At 41.9% G+C, this 21,344-nt stretch overlaps 1 protein-coding gene across 1 annotated transcript in view; it reads left to right on the top strand.

The window, feature by feature from the left end:
• ERICH1 (glutamate rich 1) overlaps positions 1-21,344 on the top strand; it is a 52,527-nt gene that overhangs the window by 4,568 nt on the left and 26,615 nt on the right. The window contains exon 2 of the mRNA XM_023517564.1: positions 8,759-8,905. Within this exon, the coding sequence (XP_023373332.1) occupies positions 8,759-8,905 (147 nt within the window). The remainder of the gene's footprint in view (positions 1-8,758; positions 8,906-21,344) is intronic.

Here is a 21,344-nt window from a genome sequence, read left to right on the forward strand (position 1 = left end):
GCACTCTACCCAGGGGGACACCTTGAGGCTCTGTCTCAAAAAAAAACAAAAGCCTGACATAACAAGATAGTCAGATGTCAGGGAGAGAAAGTGGGTACCTAGAGCTGGTTTTTGTGAAAATGTTTTGGGAGATTTTCTCTAATGTAACAGGTTGAGGTAGGGAAGGAGCATCAAACTTGCCCAGAGACAGTTTCTACTAATGACCATTTCTCAGTAGCAGTTTTTCCATTAGATATGATTTTCTTAAAGGTTTCCAATGCTTGTTTCCAAATCTAATCACTTTTCCATTCACAAGTCTATCAAATAAAAACTCTATAAAGGAATGTCATAAACCTATTTCAGTCTGTATTATTTTCTCTCAAAATGAAACCCCAGGAGGTCACGTTCTGAGAGCTGCTTGTTAACATGTGTGGTCTCTGTTACTCAGTGGATTTCTGCGCGCCTGTTGCTCTGTCCTATTGCAGCTTCTCCTGCGCTCGTCTGCACTGAACTCTTTTCCTCACATCCCAAATTAGCTGGACGTGTTTTTTTTCTGAAAGTCACACTTTTCTAAGAGATACTTGTTACACTCGTTTATAGGGTGATAAAAGTTTTGAAGGTTTTTGTTTAAAGTATCACAAATGAATTGTTATTTCTAATTTCTTCCATCACCAACAATCTTTCTTTCTTATACCCACCCAAGTATTAGATTTCTTTTTTTTTTTTTTTTTGAGACAGAGTCTCACTTTGTCACCCTCATAGAGCGCCGTAGCATCTCAGCAACCTCCAGCTCTTGGGCTTAGGCAATTCTCTTGCCTGAGCCTCCCGAGTAGCTGGGACTATAGGTGCCTGCCACACGCCTGGCTATTTTATTTTGCTATTATAGTTTGGCTGGGGGCGGGTTTGAACCTGCTACCCTCAGTATATGGGGCCAGCACCCTACTCACTGAGCCGCAGGTGCCGCCCCAACTATTAGATTTCAAGTCCAATAACACATTGAGGAGGAATTTAGGATTGAATAGGTGTGCGTATGCCACCAGCAATCAAAGTTTCCTTTCTTTTTAGGGTACAAATAGTTAGCTTGTCCTGGGTGTCTGATTTCCAAAGAACACTTTACTGAAAGATTTTATTTTGCCTTACGTCTTTAAATTGAAATAGCAAATCTGGGCAGCAATCTTTTCTGAAAACTATATCAAGACAGACTTAATTCCCCTGTGCAAGGGACTTTTTTCTGCTTGGTATTACAGCATGCTAATTTTAGAGGGGATGTTTTCTCCACCTCTGCCTTTGATTATTATGTCTGCCATTTCCCGATTTTAATTGCTTTGTCTACTTGGAAATTGTATTTTTTTTCCTGCAGGTTATTTTTTCCGATTGGCATTAAACACTCATCCCTGCCTTTTGATTCTGTGGTGATTGCTTTTTGACAGACACTAGAGTTTCAAGTGAGCACTTGCTCTCGCTGTGGGAAGAGGAACACATGATGAGGTGTGGGAAAAATGAGAACCAAGGGGGCCTCAGGTCTTGGAGGGGCATTGTAGTCTGCTGAGCACTTTTATTTGGTGACCAAGGGGGCCTCAGGTCTTGGAGGGGCATCGTGACCACTGAGCACTTTTATTTGGTCTGAATGACGCCTTGAAGCTCTGGAGAGTTCCTCCAGCACCACTCCACCCAGCTCTGTTTGGATGAGAGTTTTTGTTTGGTTTTTAACACTTTAAAAATTAAGGAGAAAAGAGATTTTTAAACTTTAACTTGATTTTTTGGTTACATCTGTAGTACATAAACATGTAGACACATAAAAACGTATTGGGAGGTAAAGGGACGGGGGGAATAGGGAGACGGGAGGAGAAAGGGGGCTTGGTAAGCTCTCATCGAATGTGCACAAGGTAAGGCTGTACTGCACACTTGGATGAAGGGTTCAGCTACAACTTGAACTTTACCTTAGAAATGCACGCAATGTAACCTAATCATCTATACTGTTATATTAATCTGAAACAAAAAATAAAAATAAAATTGTATTAGGTCAAAAAAAAGCATTTCAACAAACCAAAAGTGAAAAATGCTTTTAAAAAGTTATAATTTGGCTCGGTGCCTGTGGCTCAAGCAGCTAAGGCGACAGCCACATACACCTGGCAGGTTCAAATCCAGCCTGGGCCCGCCAAACAACAATGATGGCTGCAACCAAAAAATAGCTGGGCATTGTAGCAGGCACCTGTCGTCTCAGCTACTTGGGAGGTGGAGGCAAGAGAATCACTTAAGCCCAGGAGTTGGGGGTTGCTGTGAGCTGTGATGCCATAGCACTCTACCAAGGGCGACAGTTTGAGGCTCTGTCTCAAAAAAAAAAAAAAAAAATTATAATTCACAATGTTCTGGTTATTCTAGAAGAAAAACCCATCATTTATGTTCTGCTTTTACCCGATGTGCAGGGAGCCACCCAGTCGTGCTTGGGTGTGTTTCATGAGTGACCTGACGGTTCAGGTGGCTGTATATGTGGTTTGGGTCCACAGTGGCTGAGCATGTTAGAGACAGAGCTTACCATTTTCATCTCATGACAAAGCTGTATGCTGGACACCACAGCTGCCAACTGGGGCATGAGGGTGGACACATGTGCTTATCCTGTGTCAGAGGACAGCCTTGCAGATGTTAAACCCTGTTCCCCAAAGTCCACCCCCAAGACAACCACTCAGCAAGGTCACACGTTGGGATGAAGTGAGACCCCTCAGCCACTCTCCCAGCAGTGTTCCTAGAAAGGAATTATTGGTATTTTAATTCTGCTTTTAAGCTTTTCTCTTTTAAAATTGATTTTAAGGCTTGGCGCCTGTGGCTCAAGCAGCTAAGGCGCCAGCCACATACACCTAAGGTGGCGGGTTCGAATCCAGCCCGGGCCCGCCAAACAACAATGATGGCTGCAACCAAAAAATGGCCAGGCGTTGTGGCGGGCACCTGTAGTCCCAGCTACTTGGGAGGCTGAGGCAGGAGACTCGCTTGAGCCCAGGAATTGGAGGTTGCTGTGAGCGTGATGCCATGGCACTCTACCCAGGGGGACAGCTTGAGGCTCCGTCTAAAAAAAAAAAAAAATTGATTTTAAAAAATTAAAATCATACTAATTTAAAAAATCCTTTGTGCTTTATATTGTAGCAACTCTATTTGGACATATATATTTGTTAGCAAAATAATTTTATTTTTAGATATGGCTATTTGGATTAAGTTGGATTAGGATTTATTAATATTCTTGAGGACAAAATCTCCCACTTAATAAGGAGATATCCAGCTTGTAGCTCAGTGAATAGGGCGCCAGCAACATACACTGAGGCCAGTGGGTTCAAGCCCAGCCTAGGCCTGCTAAACAACAATGACAACCGCAACCAAAAATAGCCAGGCCGGGTGTGTAGTGGGCACCTGTAGTCCCAGCTACTCAGCCCAAGAATTTGAGGTTGCTGTGAGCTGTGACGACACAGCATTCTACCCAGGACCACATGGTGAGACTGTCTCAAAAAACAAATAAGGAGATACCCATTTTGACACCTAAGATCTTCTGTTGTTCTACCTGTTACAATGTAGTTTATAAATAATTCATGGGTTGTGGATAATATGTCATAAAACCAGCAAGTACCAATATTTAATATCAAAGTCATGCCTTAGTAACCAACTCCTGTCAAAGAGGAAGTGTGTATTAAGTGCTCATTTTTCTATTGTAATGCTTTTGGGAAAGAGTGGGACGAACTCATTCCTTTCACTAGACATGTGTACCCAGAAAAGGCCAGGGGCCAGCGATGTCCTCAGGAAGTATGCCGCCTAGAGAGGATGTGTTTTTGCTTATGTGGCTTTTGAACACACTATTGCATGATGCAAATCCTTCCAGCCACTTGGGCTTACAAGATACTTAAACCAATATAGCTTAGGATAATGAAAGGTTTTCTTTTTTAGTTTTTTTGGACTGCTGTGCTGAAGTTCAAATCTACAAAGGAAATCATCCTTCCCATTTGATAGACAACTTCTCAACCTTGATGAATTAGCACATCCACGTCCCCAGGGCATCCTCCCCACTCCACCCTCCACGTAATGACCTGGGAGGGTAAACTTCAAGGACTAAATTTTTTCTTTTCTTTTCTTTTTTTTTTGCAGTTCTTGGCTGGGGCTGGGTTTGAACCTGCCACCTCCGGCATATGGGGCTGGCACCTTACTCCTTTGAGCCACAGGCACTGCCCCAAGGACAAAATTTTTATACTTACATTGTATTTATATTCATTTCTATTTAAAAGGTTTAAGCAGTGTGGGCTCCTGCATTCTTACGTCCTGCTTGCTGTCTTTGGGAAACTGTCCGTCATCCCGAGTGTCAGTTTTGTGGCTCATAGACCCATGGGTGGGTGTGGCTCGGGGTGGGTGTGTCCTTTTTCTTCTCCACAGGTGTGCCAGTGTTCCTGCTCCTGGTTAGATCTGTGCCACCTCCATTCCCTACTCATACACCTTATTTGTCTTTGTGGATGTCTAAGACCTTCCTGCCCCTCCAACAGCTCATTTGTGCAAAGTATTTGGCGATTCTTGAGCAAAGGCCTGACGTGGTTCAGATGTGCTCAGAGGATAACGGTGGTGCCCAGGAGTGCACCTCATGCTCCATCCTGCTTTCCAAGTGCCAGGCTCCTTGGAGAAGAGTTGGTTCCCGTCTTAGGCAGAGGAAACATAGGTTAGCCTGTAGCATCCTGCTGTGCCCAAAGGGCCCAAGCTCATGGAAGGCCCAGGCATGGCAAAGGGCACCATCTATGCTGGGGTCATGCCCAGGGGATGATTTGAGCAGCAGAATATAAGAAGCAGTACAAGGTTATAACCCTAGAACAAATGAGATATCCGTGCATCTGTAAATGAATAAATAATAAAAAGGCAATAATACAGTCAGCAAATAAAGTGGGAGGTGGGCAGCTCTTCTGTGCAGCATTTTCCACTTAATAAACCTGGTCAGAGTTGGGTTGACACCACCAGGTGACCATTACAAATGTGGCTGCAGCAGGCCACATCTCTCAGTTTATGCTAAAATTAGTAAAATTGAGGAGAAAAAGTACTTGGTCATCAAGTATCTTCCCCAAGGTGTTTATTAATTACAATGAGAAAAAAGAGCAATTCTGCAGGGAGAAACCCAGGTGGTGAGCATGGTTCACTTCTGCAGAGTGAGACAGGTCAACGTCTGACCCCCAAGGGGATGTGTTGGGAATAAACACCCTGCTTGCATCATTGCTATCAAAAGTCAGTAACCTCAGTCTCATCATAACAAGACACTAGACAAGCACAGATTAGGATGATACTACACAGTAACTAACTTGGAGACGCGCTGGGTGCAGGGGCAGACTCTGGGCCCGCTGGCAAAGGCCTGATGGGCAGATGGGCTCTGCACGCCCAGGATCACACGTGAGGGGGATATCAAGAGGAAGAAAGGGCTGGGGTGTTGCAGTGGCGGATGAGCTCTGAGGAGCCAGTAGGCTGGGAGGGCTTGAGTTGGGGAAGAGATGGAAATGGAGACAGAAATGAGGGTCCAGGCAGGAGGCAGTGCTGTTCAGGCCCATCTAGCTCCAGCTCCAGCACCAGCCAGGGCCAGTCCTAAGCCTCCATCCCTGGAGAGCCATGCACTGAGGCTTGGGAAGGTGACATTTCTTGGAGTGGCTGCAGCTCCGCAGTATCTGACTGAGTGCCCAGGATCACAGGCCTGCCCCACCCTCCTCAGTGCCCGAGTCCCTTGTCTCTGCTGCCCAGTGGGTTACCTGAGGGATGGCGCTCAGGCCTCTGGCCAGGGGTCTTCTCCATGCTGTCCCTCATGAAGAACCCCTGTCGTGGGGCCTGGGTGCCTAAACTGGCTGAGCTCATCAGAATTGGATTGTGGTGGAAAGGGATGCTTTTGGCCATCCTGATCCATGGCAGACATAGGCCCTGCAAAATGAAGCCCTATGGGCTCAGCCCTACAACCCCCAACCCGAGCTCACTCTCAGCAAGCAGGGCTGAGGATGGACTCCCGACACCCTGTATGCCTGGACCACCCAGGTCTGGACCAAGTCTCCTCCTTGAGGAAGGACCCTGTCCTAAACCTCCAACTGGGGGTGCCACCTGAGTGTCTGGCAGGCCCAACTGAGTCCTAAAGGCCACAGCATCCTGGGGGATCTGGGAGCTGTGCTGAGGGTCAGCACTTGGCTGTCAGAGTCCATGGAGTTGTTACACAAATCTCCCTGAGAAACAGCCTGTGTAACGGAAGGCAGGGGTTGTGGTTTCAGGGTGACCTGTTTTGTGTTGTTAACTTGGTGCAGAAATACCTCCCAGTATCCATCCATCTGTGCATGCCCACCGACTGACTTTAGGGTGGTTCCCTGGACCTTGTGACAGTGGCGTATCTGTACCAAATACTTTTATTTGCAACATGCAATTTAATAGTATTGGTGGAAAACAACCATTAATTAGGCTGTAGGTTTAACAGAATTCAGGGAAGTGCTGCCCAATCTCCTTGAAAATCAGTTCTTCAGCATGTGCTTGTCACATGGGAGGAGGAGCTGCTGGCCAGGTCCTCACTCTGCTTCCTGCACTTTAAGGTCGGCGTTTCCCTTGCTGGCCCCACCCTGGGGCTCTGGTCCGTGCTGCACCTGCCGCAGGCATTTCCTTGCCTTTCTCTCAGTATTTTCGTGTTTTTAGATGCAGCAGACACATACGGGAGCTGCATCCTGCAGATGGCTTTAGCTGCATGTCTGGATTCCACTGGTCCCAGCCAGTCCTTAGCTCTGAGCTTCCTTGTCCTTGATTATAAAACATGATGACTGGTTACCATTTATCTTAGAATCTGTTCAGGTTTATGAAAATTTTAGTTCATTGATAACTTATAGATTACCAACCTAGTCATCCAGAATTAGATACTTACTTCTTTGCCATTTAAAGGAAATAACACATGACAATTTGATTTTTATCTGAAACCTTGGAATGTCCCTTGTGGATATGACTCCAAGCCCTGCAGTCCTTTGTAGGAATGTTACATAGACACTGTCTCTGGTCCTCCCTGGATGGGCAAAACTCGGAGGTGTGGTCCACATGGGTCAGCCATCCCAGGCCTTTCTGAAGATGGGTCTGGGATAGCTCACCTGGCAAGTCCTCTGGGAACTAGGTTTTGGCAGGGTCCTGCACAAAGGACAACTGTATGTAGTATTTGAAAAAAATAGGATATGGGGAATCTCTCATTGCCAGGACCTAGTGTTACGGTTCATGTTTTCCACTTAAACAGGCATCTTCCTCCCACCTGAAGGAGGCTTTTACTCCCAGGGGGGCAGAGGTGGTGTTAGTGACCACCCTTTTCATGTGACCACACTTGTCACATGAAAAGTGACCCTGCTCTGAGGAGGTCACTGGAAGTATCAGTAACGGTGCTGCAAGGAGTCCTTTTGTATTTCATTTTTTCTTTTTTCTTTTTATTAAATCATCACTGTGTGCATTAATGCAATCATGGGGTACAATGTGCTGGTTCTATGTACAATTTGAAATATTTTCACCAAACTGGTTAACATAGCCTTCATGGCATGTTCTTAGTTATTGTGTTAAGACATTTATATTCTACATTTAGTAAGTTTCACATGTACCCTTGTAAGATGCACCGTAGCTGTGGTCCCACCAATCACCCTCCCTCCATCCATCCTCCCTCCTTCTGTATTTCAAACCATGTTGTGTCGTCACAGCTGGTCCTGTCAGCATTTTACCTGAGAACAGGATGAAGTCAGGAAGTACTGTGTCTGCAAGCAGAGTCCCGGGCAGGGCCGAGGGGTCTTCCCTGCTGCAGCTTCCCAATCCACTCTGATTTCTGCCCCAGAAATTTTGGTCACTCCAAAGAAGATTGCCATGTTTTTGTTTCTGTAGCTTACAATGTTAAAAAAAAAAAAATACATTTCGTAAACTTTTCTCCCTCACATTTTTCAGTGTGCTATTTTGAGATCAGTTCCTGTTCATTGACACACTTAATTCAAGACAGAAATATTCACTATGACAGTGTTTCCCCCTCTAGTTAAAACACAAGGTAAACTAGAATAAACAAAGTAAAAAAAGTTCACATACTTGTTAAACCATATTAACTACACAGAATCTATCCTCAACTACTGTTGTTGGTACGTTCACGTTAAGGGAGAGACCAGACTGCGCCATCCTGCAGTGGGGGGACTGGGGGGTTATCCCTGTCCTGGTGCCTCCTCCACTGGCCTGGCCAGCTGACCACCCCCTGGTTTCTCAGTACCGTGTGGCCTGATCTTCAGAAAGGTCACCCGAGCCCCAACTCTGACTTCACAGATAAAACCTGACAGGGAGAACCCTAGTGACCAGGAGCACAGATACCTGATTATACCACCTGGGCAGCACTGCTGTGGCCATACACTTGCTATCACTGGGCTGTGCCCCTAGGGGGCAGTCAGCTGCAGGTTAGAGAGCAGGAGTTTCTTACTATGAAAGCATTAGGGGTCATTCAGGGATGGTGTCTGTGGTCCCACCAGGGATGGTGTTGGAGGTCCCCCAGGACAGCGTTAGGGATCCCCCAGGGGCAGTGTCTGGAGTCATCTAAGGTCAGAGTCTAGGTCCCCTGGAAACAGTGCAGGGTTGTCCCTTGAAAAGCAGTTTGGGGAGGTCCTGGAGTGCTGTGCCCCACGGGGAGGGCCTATGACCTTGGCTCTCAGATGGTATTGTTAGGGTGATCTTGTGTTTTTAAAAATAAAAGCTGATTTATAAAGTCTGCTGTAAGTTATAACATTCTTTTCCCCTCTCCTGGCTGCCCTGACAGTGTTTGTGGAGAAGGTGCTGCAGAAACTGTTTCCTAGTGTTCCACGTGTCCAAGAGAAGAAGGAGCTCCAAGCCCCAGCTGTCAACAATCCACCCAAGAATGTGATCTCTGAGAGTATGAGAGCCGAGCATGTCCAGCCCCTGACAGGTGAGGTTGCTTTCAGGTGTGGGGACCACAGCTAATCAGTTTGGACCTTGTCATCAGACTTCACACTGGGGAGTGTGTCTCAAGCTTCTTGAGTCTTCTAACACCACAGTGCCACCTGTTGTCCAGGCAATACATTGTGTTATGTACCTCCTATCTTCTTGGAGCACTAATTTGTGTCTGAGAAATACATTGCAATTTATATTGTTTTCTTTTCTCAATTTTCTTCTTTAGACTTTTTTGTTTGTTTTTGTTTGATTTTGTAGTTTTTTAATTTTACTTTCTTGACTAGCAAAGGCTCCATTTTTGTTAAGATTTTTCTTTCTTTCTTTTCTATTTCTTTCCTTTTTTCTCTATTTTGGTAGAGATTTTTCTACTTTTCTCATCTTTCCCACATATATTTCTCAAACAACAACTAAGATCTCCTTTTTTTTTTTTACATCTTATATGATTTTATTTTTATTATCATTTTTTCTTTTTTCTACTCTGTTTTATTCCATTTCATTCTGTATTCTATTTATGAGACAGACCCTCACTCTGAGGCTTGGGATGGGGTGTCATGGCAGTGGCCTAGTTTAGGGTATCCTTCTTGCTTTGGCCTTTGCTCTGAAGGTATTGGTAGGTCCCCATTGCAATATACTGCTGATTTTTTTTCTATATTTGGCAAGGTGTGGGTCTTGCTTTTTCTCAGGCTGGTAAGGACCTCAAGGAACCCACCCAACCCAGCTCCCTAGAGTCCTATAATTGTTAGTGTGGGTCAAAGAACCCTGCCAAACACCACTGTTGCACTTGTCTCTCCCTTTCTGTCCTTTTTCCTCTTTTTCTTTCCATTTTTTTTCCTTTCACACCACTTTATCTCTCTTTCTTTATCTTTTTCTTCTTTTTCTCCCTTCTTGCTCTTTACTCTTCTCTTCCTTTGGCCCTATACCCAAAAGACACTTCAATATGTAAGCATAGAGACAAGATAATTTAAAGTGAAGGAGGAAGTGATAGGGAAAAGTAGGGGGAAGGAAGTGTATAAGAAGAAAACATACATAAGGAGGAATCAAGAGAAAAATTCTAGCAACATGAAAAACCAGAACAGATCAAACTCCACCGCCAAGGGATCATGAGATCCACAAAGGATTCCACCTATAAAAAAACTATGGAAATAATAGGAAATTTAAAGTATAGATGGCAAAAACACTGAAGGGAATTGAAGAAAAGTGGAAAATCAATAAAAGAAAATGCAGAAACTGACCCTAATAACGAATGAAAGACATGAAGAAATGAAGAAAGATATATCAGAGCTTAAGGAATTGAAAGAGTCAATCAGGGAACGTATGGATGCAGTAGAAAGAATCAATAACAGATTACACCATGGAGAAGAAAGAATCTCAGAGCTAGAGGATAAGGCTCTTGTGGTAACACAGGACGTTAAAGAGGCAGAAAAGAAGAAAGAAGGTGCAGAGTGATCATTTAGAGAATTATGGGACTTCATGAAGTGCTCAAACATAATAAATTGTAAGTATCTCTGAAGGAGAAGCAGAATGACCCAAAGGAATGGAAGCCCTACTGGATATCATAAAAGAAAATTTCCCAAGTATCACTAAAGGGAATCCTTCTAAAGGGATATCAAACCCTGGGTCATCTCAGCACAGACAGAGCATCTCCAAAACACATGATGAACCTGTCCAAAGTCAAAATGAAAGAAAATTCTGGAAGCAACCCAAAGTAAGCACCAGTTGACCTACAGTGGAAGATCAATCAGGGTGTCAGCAGACTTTTCAGCTGAAACTTTTCAAGTGAGAAGAGAGTGGTTATCTACCCTTAACCTTCTTAAACAAAACAGTGTTTAGCCCAGAATTTGATATCCAGCTAAACTAATCTTCAAAATCAGTGCAGAAATCAGATCTTTTACTGACATGCAAACATTGAAGAAATTCACCAAAATAAGACCAGCGCTACAGGAAATACTCAGGCCTGTTTTCCACACTGACCATCACAGTGGACCACCAGAAAAATAAACACCCACAAACTAAAGGACAACATCTGGCTTCCACAGTGTGCACAGGATAAAATAAAGTAATGGATTTTCACAAAATAAGATGAATAGAACACCATACATATCAATTCTCTCAACAAATGCAAATGCCTTAAATTCCTTACTGGCAAGGCACAGGGTGGCTAATTCGATAAAAAAAAAGCACAAGCAATCTATATCTGTCTCCAGGAAACACACCTAACCTTGAAGGACAAACAAGACTCAGGGTGAACAGTTGGAAAACTATTTCAGGCAAATAGAACTCAGAAGAAAGTAGGGGTCTCAATCATATTTTCAGATACAAGTGGATTTGAAACAACTAAAGTTAAGAAAGGCAAAGATAGTCATGTTCTTCTGGTCGAGGAAATAAGACAATAAGAAGAAATTTTAATTCTAAATATTTATGGCACCCAACTTAAATGCTCCCAGATTTATGAAATGGACCTTAATTGGTCTGAACAATACGATATCCTATAACACCAAAATAGCTGGGGACTTTAACACCTCTCTGACAGAACTATATAGATCCTCTAAACAGAAACTAAACAAAGAAATAAGGGTACTTAAATGTGACCTTAGAACAATTGGGCTTAATAGACATGTACAGAACATACCATCTCAAACCTAATGAATATACATTCTTCTCCATGGAACATACTCCAAAATAGATCGTATCCTAGGATACAAATCAAAACCTCAACAATATTAAGTGAACTGAAATTATGTCTTGTATCTTTTCAGATGCTCAGGTAATAAAGGTTAAACTCAACTCCAACAAAAATTTTCATCCTCACACAAAGGCATGGAAACTAAACAACCTTATGCTGAATGACAGTTGGATCAAGAAGGAGATAAAGGAAGAGATCACTAAATTTCTCAAATATAACAACAATGAAGCTATAACTTATTAAAACCTATGGATACTGCAAAATTAGTCCTAATAGGGAAATTTATCTCATTAGATGCCTACATCAAAAAAACAGAGCACATTAACAACCTAATGGATTGATTAATATTTATTGAGATAGGAGGGGAGCAAGATGGTGGCCAAGTAACAGCTTCCTTGCAACTGAGCATGGCGAGACTGGGGAGAGAAGACTTCAAGCATCTCTGGCTGGTGGGATCTACCCAGAAACATCCCTTTGGGGGACACAGGGAATCAATGAGAGACTTCTGGACCCCATGAGGAGGACAAAAGCAGTGGAGGACTGGCAAGTGGTTGCGTGTGTTCCTTCAGTCTAATCCCACCGGCTGCTGACTCATCGAAACCCTAGTCTAGAGGCACAGTAACTTAAAGAGCAAGAGAAAGTGAAAGGAAAATTAGGGCAAGGAAACATATAAAAGAAAATACTCATGAGAAAGAATCAGCAGAAAAATCCTGGCAACATGAAAAACCAGTCCAGAGCAATCCCCCCCCACCCCCGCCAACAGACTGTGAGGTACCTATTATAGAGGATTCCACCTATAAAGAAATGTTAGAAATGACAGAAAGGGAATTTAGAATGCAGATGATGAAAACAATGAAGGAAATGATGGAAACAATGAAGGAAACTGCTGATAAAGTGGAAAATAACCAAAAGGAAATCCAAAAACAATCAAATTAGAGATGAATGATATGAAGAATATAGAAAGGATATAGCAGAGCTGAAGGAAATGAAGCAGTCAATTAGGGAACTTAAAGATGCAATAGAAAGTATCAACAACACATTATACCATGCAGAAGAAAGACTCTCAGAGGTAGAGGACAAAGCTCTTGAGATATCTCAGATAGTTAAAGAGGCAGAAAAGGAGAGAAAGCAGAACATTCACTGACAGAACTGTGGGACTTTATGAAGTGTTCGAACATATGTATTATAGGTATCCCAGAAGGGGAAGAAGAATGCCCCAGGTAAATGGAAGCCATACTAGAGAATATTATAAATGAAAATTTCCCAAATAGCACCAAAGATTCTGACACACTCCTTTCAGAGGGATATCGGACCCCAGGTCACCTCAAGTCTAACACAGCTTCTCCAAGACACATTATGATGAACCTGTCCAAAGTCAAGACAAAAGAAATGATTCTTCAAGCTGCCAGGAGTAAGCACCAGTTGACCTACAGGGGCAAATTCATCAGGGTGACTGCAGACTTCTCTAATGAAACTTTTCAAGCAAGAAGACAATGGTCATCTACCTTTAATGTACTTAAACAGAACAATTTTCAGCCCAGAATTCTATATCCTGCTAAGCTTAGCTTTAAAATTGACAGAGAAATCAAATCATTTACTGATATACAAACATTGAGGAAATTCGGCACAACAAGATCAGCTCTACACAAGTAATTCAACCTGTTCTACACACTGACCATCACAGTGGACCAACAGCAAAGAACTCAGAAATTGAAGGATAGAACATAACTTCCATTCTGATGCAAAAGATAAAACTAAGCGATGGACTCTCACAAAATAAGATGAATAGAACACTACCACACTTATCAATTATCTCAATAAATGTTAATGGCTTGAATTCCCCACTGAAAAGGCATAGATTGGCTGACTGGATTAAAAAACACAAGCCATACATTTTCTGTCTGCAGGAAACATACCTAGCTTCAAAAGACAAAACTCAGAGTTAAGGGTTGGAAGATAATTTTTCAGGCAAACGGTATTCAGAGGAAAAGAGGAATTGCAATCTTATTTTCAGATACATGTGGATTTAAAGGATGGTTACTTTATATTGGTCAAGGGAAAAATACAACAAGAAGATGTTTCAATTCTAAATATTTATGCACCCAACTTAAATGCTCCCAGATTCTTGAAACAGACCTTACTCAGTCTGAGCAATATGATATCCTATAACACCATAATAACAGGGGACTTTAACACTCCTCTTACAGAGCTAGACAGATCCTCTAAACAGAAATTAAACAAAGATATAAGGAACTTAAATGAGACCCTAGAACAACTGTGCTTGAAAGACATATATAGAACACTCCATCCCAAAGATAAAGAATATACATCCTTCTCATCGCCCCATGGAACATTCTCCAAAATCCTAGGACACAAAACAAACCTCAACAGAATCAAAAGAATTGAAATTTTACCTTGTATCTTCTCAGACCACAAGGCAGTAAAGGTAGAACTCAACTCCAACTCCACACAAAGGCATGGAAATTAAACAACCTTCTGTTGAATGACAGTTGGGTGCAGGAAGAAATTAAAAAGGAAATCATTAACTTCCTTGAGCACAGTAACAATGAAGACACAAGCTCAAGACAAAACCTGTGGGATACTGCAAAAGCAGTTCTGAGAGGAAAATTTATTGCTTTAGATGCCTACATTCAAAAAACAGAAAGAGAGTACATCAACAAACTCACAAGTCATCTTCTGGAATTGGAAAAAGAACAATCTAAGCCTAAACCCAGCAGAAGAAAAGAAATATCCAAAATTAAATCAGAGATCAATGAAATTGAAAACAATAAAATCATTCAGAAAATTAATGAAACAAGGAATCGTTTTTTTGAAAAAATAAGTAAAATAGATAAACCTTTGGCCAGACTAACCAGAAATAGAAAAGTAAAATCTCTAGTAACCTCAATCAGAAATGATAAAGGGAAAGTAACAACGGTTGCCACAGAGATACAAGAGATCATCTCTCAATACTACTAGAAACTCTATGCCCAGATATTTGACAGTATGAAGGAAATGGATCAATATTTGGAATCACACCCTCTCCCTAGACTTAGCCAGGAAGAAATAGAGCTCCTGGACAGACCAATTTCAAGCACTGAAATTAAAGAAACAATAAAAAATCTTCCAACAAAGAAAATGCCCTGGTCCAGACGACTTCAAACCAGAATTCTATCAAACCTTCAAGAGCTTATTCCCATACTGCAGAAATTATTCCAAAAAACAGAAGACGAAGGAATCTTCTCTTTCTCTACTCACAAAAATTTATTCAAGATAGATAGACGACGTAAATTTAAGGCATGAAACAATAAAAATCCTCAAAGAAAGCATAGGAAAAACAATGGAAGATATCAGCCTAGAGAAAGACTTCATGAAGAAGACTGCTGTGGCAATTCCAACAACAAAAATAAACAAATGGGACTTAATTAAACTGAAAAGCTTCTGTATAGCTAAGGAGACAACAACCAAAGCAAATAGACAACCTACACAATGGGAAAGGATATTTGCTTATTTTGAATCAGACCAAAGCTTGATAACTAGGATCTATAGAGAACTCAAATTAATCCACATGAAAAAGCCAACAATCCCATATATCAATGGGCAAGAGACATGAATAGAACCCCCTCTAAAGAAAACAAATGGCTAACAAACATGAAAAAATGCTCATTGTTCCTAATTATTAGAGAAATGCAAATCAAAACCACCCTGAGATACCATCTAACCAGCAAGAATGGCCCACATCACAAAATCTCAAAACTGTAGATGCTGGCATGGATATGGAGAGAAGGGAACACTTTTACACTACTGGTGGGACTGCAAACTAATACAACATTTTTGGAAGGAAGTATGGAGAACCCTCAAAGAACTCAAGCTAGACCTACCATTTGATCCTGCAATCCCATTACTGGGCATCTACCCAGAAGGAAAAAAAATCCTTTTATCATAGGGACACTTGCACTAGACTGTTTATCACAGCTCAATTTATAATCGCCAAAACATGGAAATAGCCTAAATGCCCACCAACCCAGGAATGGATTAACAAGCTATATGTACACCATGGAATACTATTCAGCCATTTTTAAAAATGAAAACGTTACAGCCTTTGTGTTAACCTGGAGGGAAGTGGAACACATTATTCTTAATAAAGCATCACAAAAATGGAGAAGCATGAATCCTATATACTCAATTTTGATATGAGGACAATTAATGACTATGACATGGTGGGGGGGGAAGGGGAGAGCAGAGAGAGAGAAGGAGGGAGGGGGTAGGGTCTTGGTGTGTGCCACACCTTTTGGGGGCAAGACACAATTGTACAAGAGACTTTACCTAACAAATGCAATCAGTATAACCTGGTTTCTTGTACCTTCAATGAATCCCTAACAATTTAAAAAAAAAAAAAAAAACCTAATGAATCATCTCAAGAAAATGGAAAAGGAAGGGCAATCCAATCCCAAACCTAGCAGAAGAAATGAAATAACCAAAATGAAATCAGAAATAAATGAAATTGAAAACAAAAGAATCATTCAGAAAATTAATGAAAGAAAAATTTGAAAGATAAACAAAATCAGTAAACCTTTGACCAGATTAACTGGAAACAGAAAAGATGTCTAATAACCTCAAAAAAGGGAAATAACAGATACCACAAAGATAGAGGAGATTATCTCTGACTACTACAAAATCTCTACGCCCAAGAATTTGACAATGTGGAGCACATGAACCAATACCTAGAATCATACTGTCTCCGTAGACTTAATCAAGAAGAAATACATCTCTTGAACAGAGCAATATTGAGCACTAAAATTGAAGAAACAATAAAAAAACTTCCAACCAAAACAAGCCCTCAACCAAATGACTTCACATCGGAATTCTATCACACCTTCAAAGATGAGCTTATACCTATCCTACAGAACCTATTCCAAAACATTGAGAAGGAAGGAACCTTCCCCATCACATTCTATGAAGCAAACATGACCCTGTTACCAGTCATGAAAGAACCCAACTAAAAAGGAGAAGTACAGACCAGTTTCGTTAATGAATATCCATGCAAAAGTACTCAGTAAAATCTTAGCAAGTAGATTACAGCTACACATTTAAAAAATTGTACATCAACGATCAAGTAGGCTTCATTACACAAATACAAGGTTGGTTTGACATATGGAAATCCTGGCTCGGTGCCCATAGCTGAGTGGTTAGGTTGCCGGCCACATACACCAGGGCTAGTGAGTTTGAACCTGGCCCAATCCTGCTACACAACAATGACAATTATAACAACAAAAAAAATAGCCAGATTTTGTGGCAGGCACTTGTAGCCCTAGCTACTTGGGAGCTTCCCAAGAGTTTGAGGTTGCTGTGAGCTGTGACATGACACTCTACTGAGGGCAACATAGTGAGACTCTATCTCAAAAAAAAAACAAAAAAACAGAAATCCATAAATGTAATTCACCATATCAAAAGAAGCAAAAACAAAGACCATGTTATCCTCTCAATACATGCAGAAAATGCATTTGATAAAATTTAGCATCATTTTCTAACAAGAATACTTATTAGGCAGCAGGGACACAGTTCTTAAGCTGATTGAAGTCATCTACATCAAGCCCACAGCTAATATCATACTGAATTGAGTAAAACTGAAAGCTTTTCCACTTAGAACTAGAACCAGACAGGGATATCCTATCCTCTATCACCACTACTATTCAACATAGTTTTTTTTTGAGACAAGAGTTTCACTTTGTCACCCTCCATAGAGTGCCATTGCATTATAGCTCATAGCAACCTTAAACTCTTAGGCTCAAGCAATTCTCTTGCCTCAGCCTCCCAAGTAGCTGAGACTACAGGCACCCGCCACAGTGCCCAGCTATTTTTTTTTTTTTTTTGCAGTTTTTGGCTGGGGCGGGGCCTGAAGCCAGCATCTCCGGTATATGGGGCCAGCGCCCCACTCCTTGAGCTACAAGTGCCTCCCATGCCCAGCTATTTTTAGAGACAGGGTCTCGCTTTTGTTCAGGCTTATCTTGAACCTGGGAGCTCAAGCAATTCACCCATCTCAGCCTCCCAGAGTGCTAGGATTTAGGCGTGAGCTACTGCGCCCAGCTATTCAACATAGTTTTGGAAGTTATAGCCAATGCGATCAGACATTAGGACAGAAAGACAGGACATTAAGGACATCCATGTGGGGGCAGAGGAGGTCAATCTCTCACTCTTTACTGATGATCACAGAGATTCAACCACAAGACTCCTGGAAGTGATCAGGAAATAAAGTAATGTTTCAGGGTATAAAATCAATGTCCACAAATGAAATTGAAAACAAAATTCATTATTGGCCTTTGTATATGCCAATAATAGCCAAGTTGAGAAGCAAATCAAGGACATAATTCCCATCACATTAGCTTCAAAGAAAATGAAATACATAGAAATATACCTAACAAAAGAGGTGAAAGATCTCTACAAAGAGAATTATGAAACCCTAAGAAAAGAAATAGCAGAGTACATTAACAAATGGAAGAACATACCATGCTCTTGGCTGGGAAGGGTCATCATTGAACAATCATCAAAATGTCCATACTACCGAAAGCAATCTACAGATTTAATGCAATCCCCATTAAAATACCAACATCATACTTTGAAGAACTGAAAAACAATAGTTACTCCTTTTATGTGGAACCAGAAAAAACCCAAGGCAATTCTTAGTAATAAAAATGAAGCTGGAAGCATCACTCTACCAGACTTCAGGCTATGTTACAAGTTCACAGTAATCAATACAGCATGGTATTGGCGCAAAAATAGAGACATAGACATATGGAATGGATAGATAACTAAGAGATGAGGCTTGGCACGTGTAGTATAGTGGTTATGTCGCCAGCCACGTATACCAAGGCTGGCAGGCTCAAACCTAGCCCAGGCCAGCTAAACAACAATGACAACTGCAACAGAAAATAGCCAGGTGATGTGGCAGGTGCCTGTAGTCCCAGGTACTTGGGAGGCTGAGGCAAGAGAATCCCTTAAGCCCAAGAGTTGGCAGTTGCTATAAGCTAGTTGCTATGGCACTCAACTAAGAGCAACATAGTGAGACTCTGTCTCAAAAAAAAAAAAGAAACTAAGAGATGAAACCAGCCTCTTATTGCCACCTGATCTTTGATAAATCACACAAAAGCATACCTTAATAAATGGTGTTGGGAGAACTGGATAACCTCATGTAAAACACTGAAACTGCACCCACACCTTTCACTACTTACAAAAATTGACTCAAAATGGATATGGATAAAAGATTTAAATGTAAGACATGAATCTATAGAAGCCTTAGAAGAAAGTCTGGGAAAAATTCTTAAGGATGTTGACCTAGGGAAAGATTTTATGAAGAAGACTTCAATGGCAATACAATAATAAAAATAAACAACTAGTATTTAATAAAAAGCTCTACACAGGTTAGAACACAACAATTAAAGTAAATAAACTTCCTTTAGAATGAGAAAAGATACTTGTATGTTACAAATCTGACAAAGGGTTGATAACTAGAAACTATAGAGAACTCAAATTAATCAACAAAAAGGAGCAAACAATTCCATCTATCAGTGGGCAAGAGATAGGAACAGAACCTTCTCTGGGGAAGACAGACAAAAGGCTAACAAACATGAAAAAATGCAAATAGTCCCTAATCATCAGAGATATGCAAATCAAAACCACCCTCAGGTACTAGCTAACTCCCGTGAAAATAGCCCACATCACAAAGTTGCAAAGCTGCAGATGCTGGTGTGGATGTGGGGAGAAGGATACACTTTTATACTGTTGATGGGACTGTAAACTAATACAGCCTCTTTGAAAAGAAGTCTAGAGAATCCTCAAAGAACTTAAAATAGATCTTGAATTTGATCCCGTAATCCCATGCTAGGCATCTACCGAGAAGAAAAAAAAAACATTTTATCATAAGGACATTTGGACTAGATAAATTTACAATTGCCAAGACATGGAAACAACCAAAACACCCATCATCCCAGGAGTGGATTAACAAAGTGTGGTATACATATACCGTGGACTACTATTCATACCGGGGACCTTACAGCTTTTGTATTAACCTGGATGGAGTTGCAATATATTCTTTTTAGTAAAGTATCATAAGAATGGAAAAACAAGTATCCAATGTACTCGATACTAATATGAAGACAATACATGATTTAATATATGCCCATATAGGCTCGGCGCCTGTGGCTCAAGCGGCTAAGGCGCCAGCCACATACACCTACGGTGGCAGGTTCGAATCCAGCCCGGGCCCGCCAAACAACAATGATGGCTGCAACCAAAAAAAAAAAAAAAAAAATAGCCGGGCGTTGTGGCAGGCACCTGTGGTCCCAGCCTACTTGGGAGGCTGAGACAGGAGACTCGCTTGAGCCCAGGAGTTGGAGGTTGCTGTGAGCAGTGAAGCCATGGCATTCTACCCAGGGGGACAGCTTGAGGCTCTGTCTCAAAAAAAAAAAAAAAAAAAATATATATATATATATATGCCCATATAAGAGAAAAACTCAATTCAATTCAAGTTTGGGGGAGGGTGATGGAGGAAGGGAGGAAGAAAGAAGGGGAGAGGGGAGAGGGATTGGTATTCTCTTGGGTGCAGGACCTAACTACAATAGGGACTCCACCTAACAAAGGAAACATTATAACCTAATCGTATTCTCACATTAATTTAAAAAAGAACAAAAAAGGAAAAAGTAATATCAAGGGGAAAAGGTGATTAAGGTTAAGTGAAGTCATGGGCCTAATCCAATGTGACCATAAGAAGAAAAAGTTAGGACACAGAGGAACGACCCTGTGACAACAGAAAGATGGTGGCCAAAGAGACAGGCCTGGGACTGATTTTCTCCTGGCCTGCCGGGGCTCAAACTTCTGGCCTCCTGAACTGGGAGACAATGACATTTCTGTTTAACTCACCCAATCTGTGATGTAATGTAGTGGCAGCCCTAGTGAACTAATACAATACCTGTTCTACCTATTAAAAATATACTTGTTTTTCAGTCAGAGTAACAAAGTTTGAAAAGGTAGTTAATCAAAACCTGGAAAAAATTATTTAAAAAATCTCCTGGCACTAACACAGGGTTATAGGGTTATAGCAGGGTTGTGGTATACAAAAGTCAACTGCTTCCCCATACACCAGCAACGAACAAGTGGGACTTGAAATCAAAATCACAATATCAGCTGGGCTTGGTGGCTCAGGCCTGGAATCCCAGCTGTCCAGGAGGGCAAAGCAGGATTGTTTCCAGATAGCCCAGCTAGTGGGCAGCCAAGGACCGGTCAGGTGCAGACACCCCAGCAGCAGTTCTTCACCTGGGTGACTCGTGCGTGGAATCAGCATGCTCTCCTTTATTCGTTATTGCTTTCTTCCCAACAGAGGGAGGCTGGAAAAAGGGCTTCCACTGGCAGGGGCTGGTGTTGTGCACATGTCTCCTTCATGCTGTCCAGGGGCCTGGCTGTCTCCTTGCACAGGACCTTCACTCTCAGGGGGTAGGATCTGACCTGTCTCCTCGCTCAGGACCTTCACCCTCAGAGGGTAGGATCTGAACTGTCTCCTTGCACAGGACCTTCACTCTCAGGGGGTAGGATCTGACCTGTCTCCTTGCACAGGACCTTCACTCTCAGGGGGTAGGATCTGACCTGTCTCCTCGCTCAGGACGTTCACCCTCAGGGGGTAGGATCTGACCTGTCTCCTCGCTCAGGACCTTCACCCTCAGGGGGTAGGATCTGACCTGTCTCCTCGCTCAGGACCTTC

Source organism: Otolemur garnettii, unplaced genomic scaffold (genome assembly GCF_000181295.1).
Source record: "Otolemur garnettii isolate 467f Iridium unplaced genomic scaffold, OtoGar3 scaffold00114, whole genome shotgun sequence".
NCBI classification, from domain to species: Eukaryota; Metazoa; Chordata; class Mammalia; order Primates; family Galagidae; genus Otolemur; species Otolemur garnettii.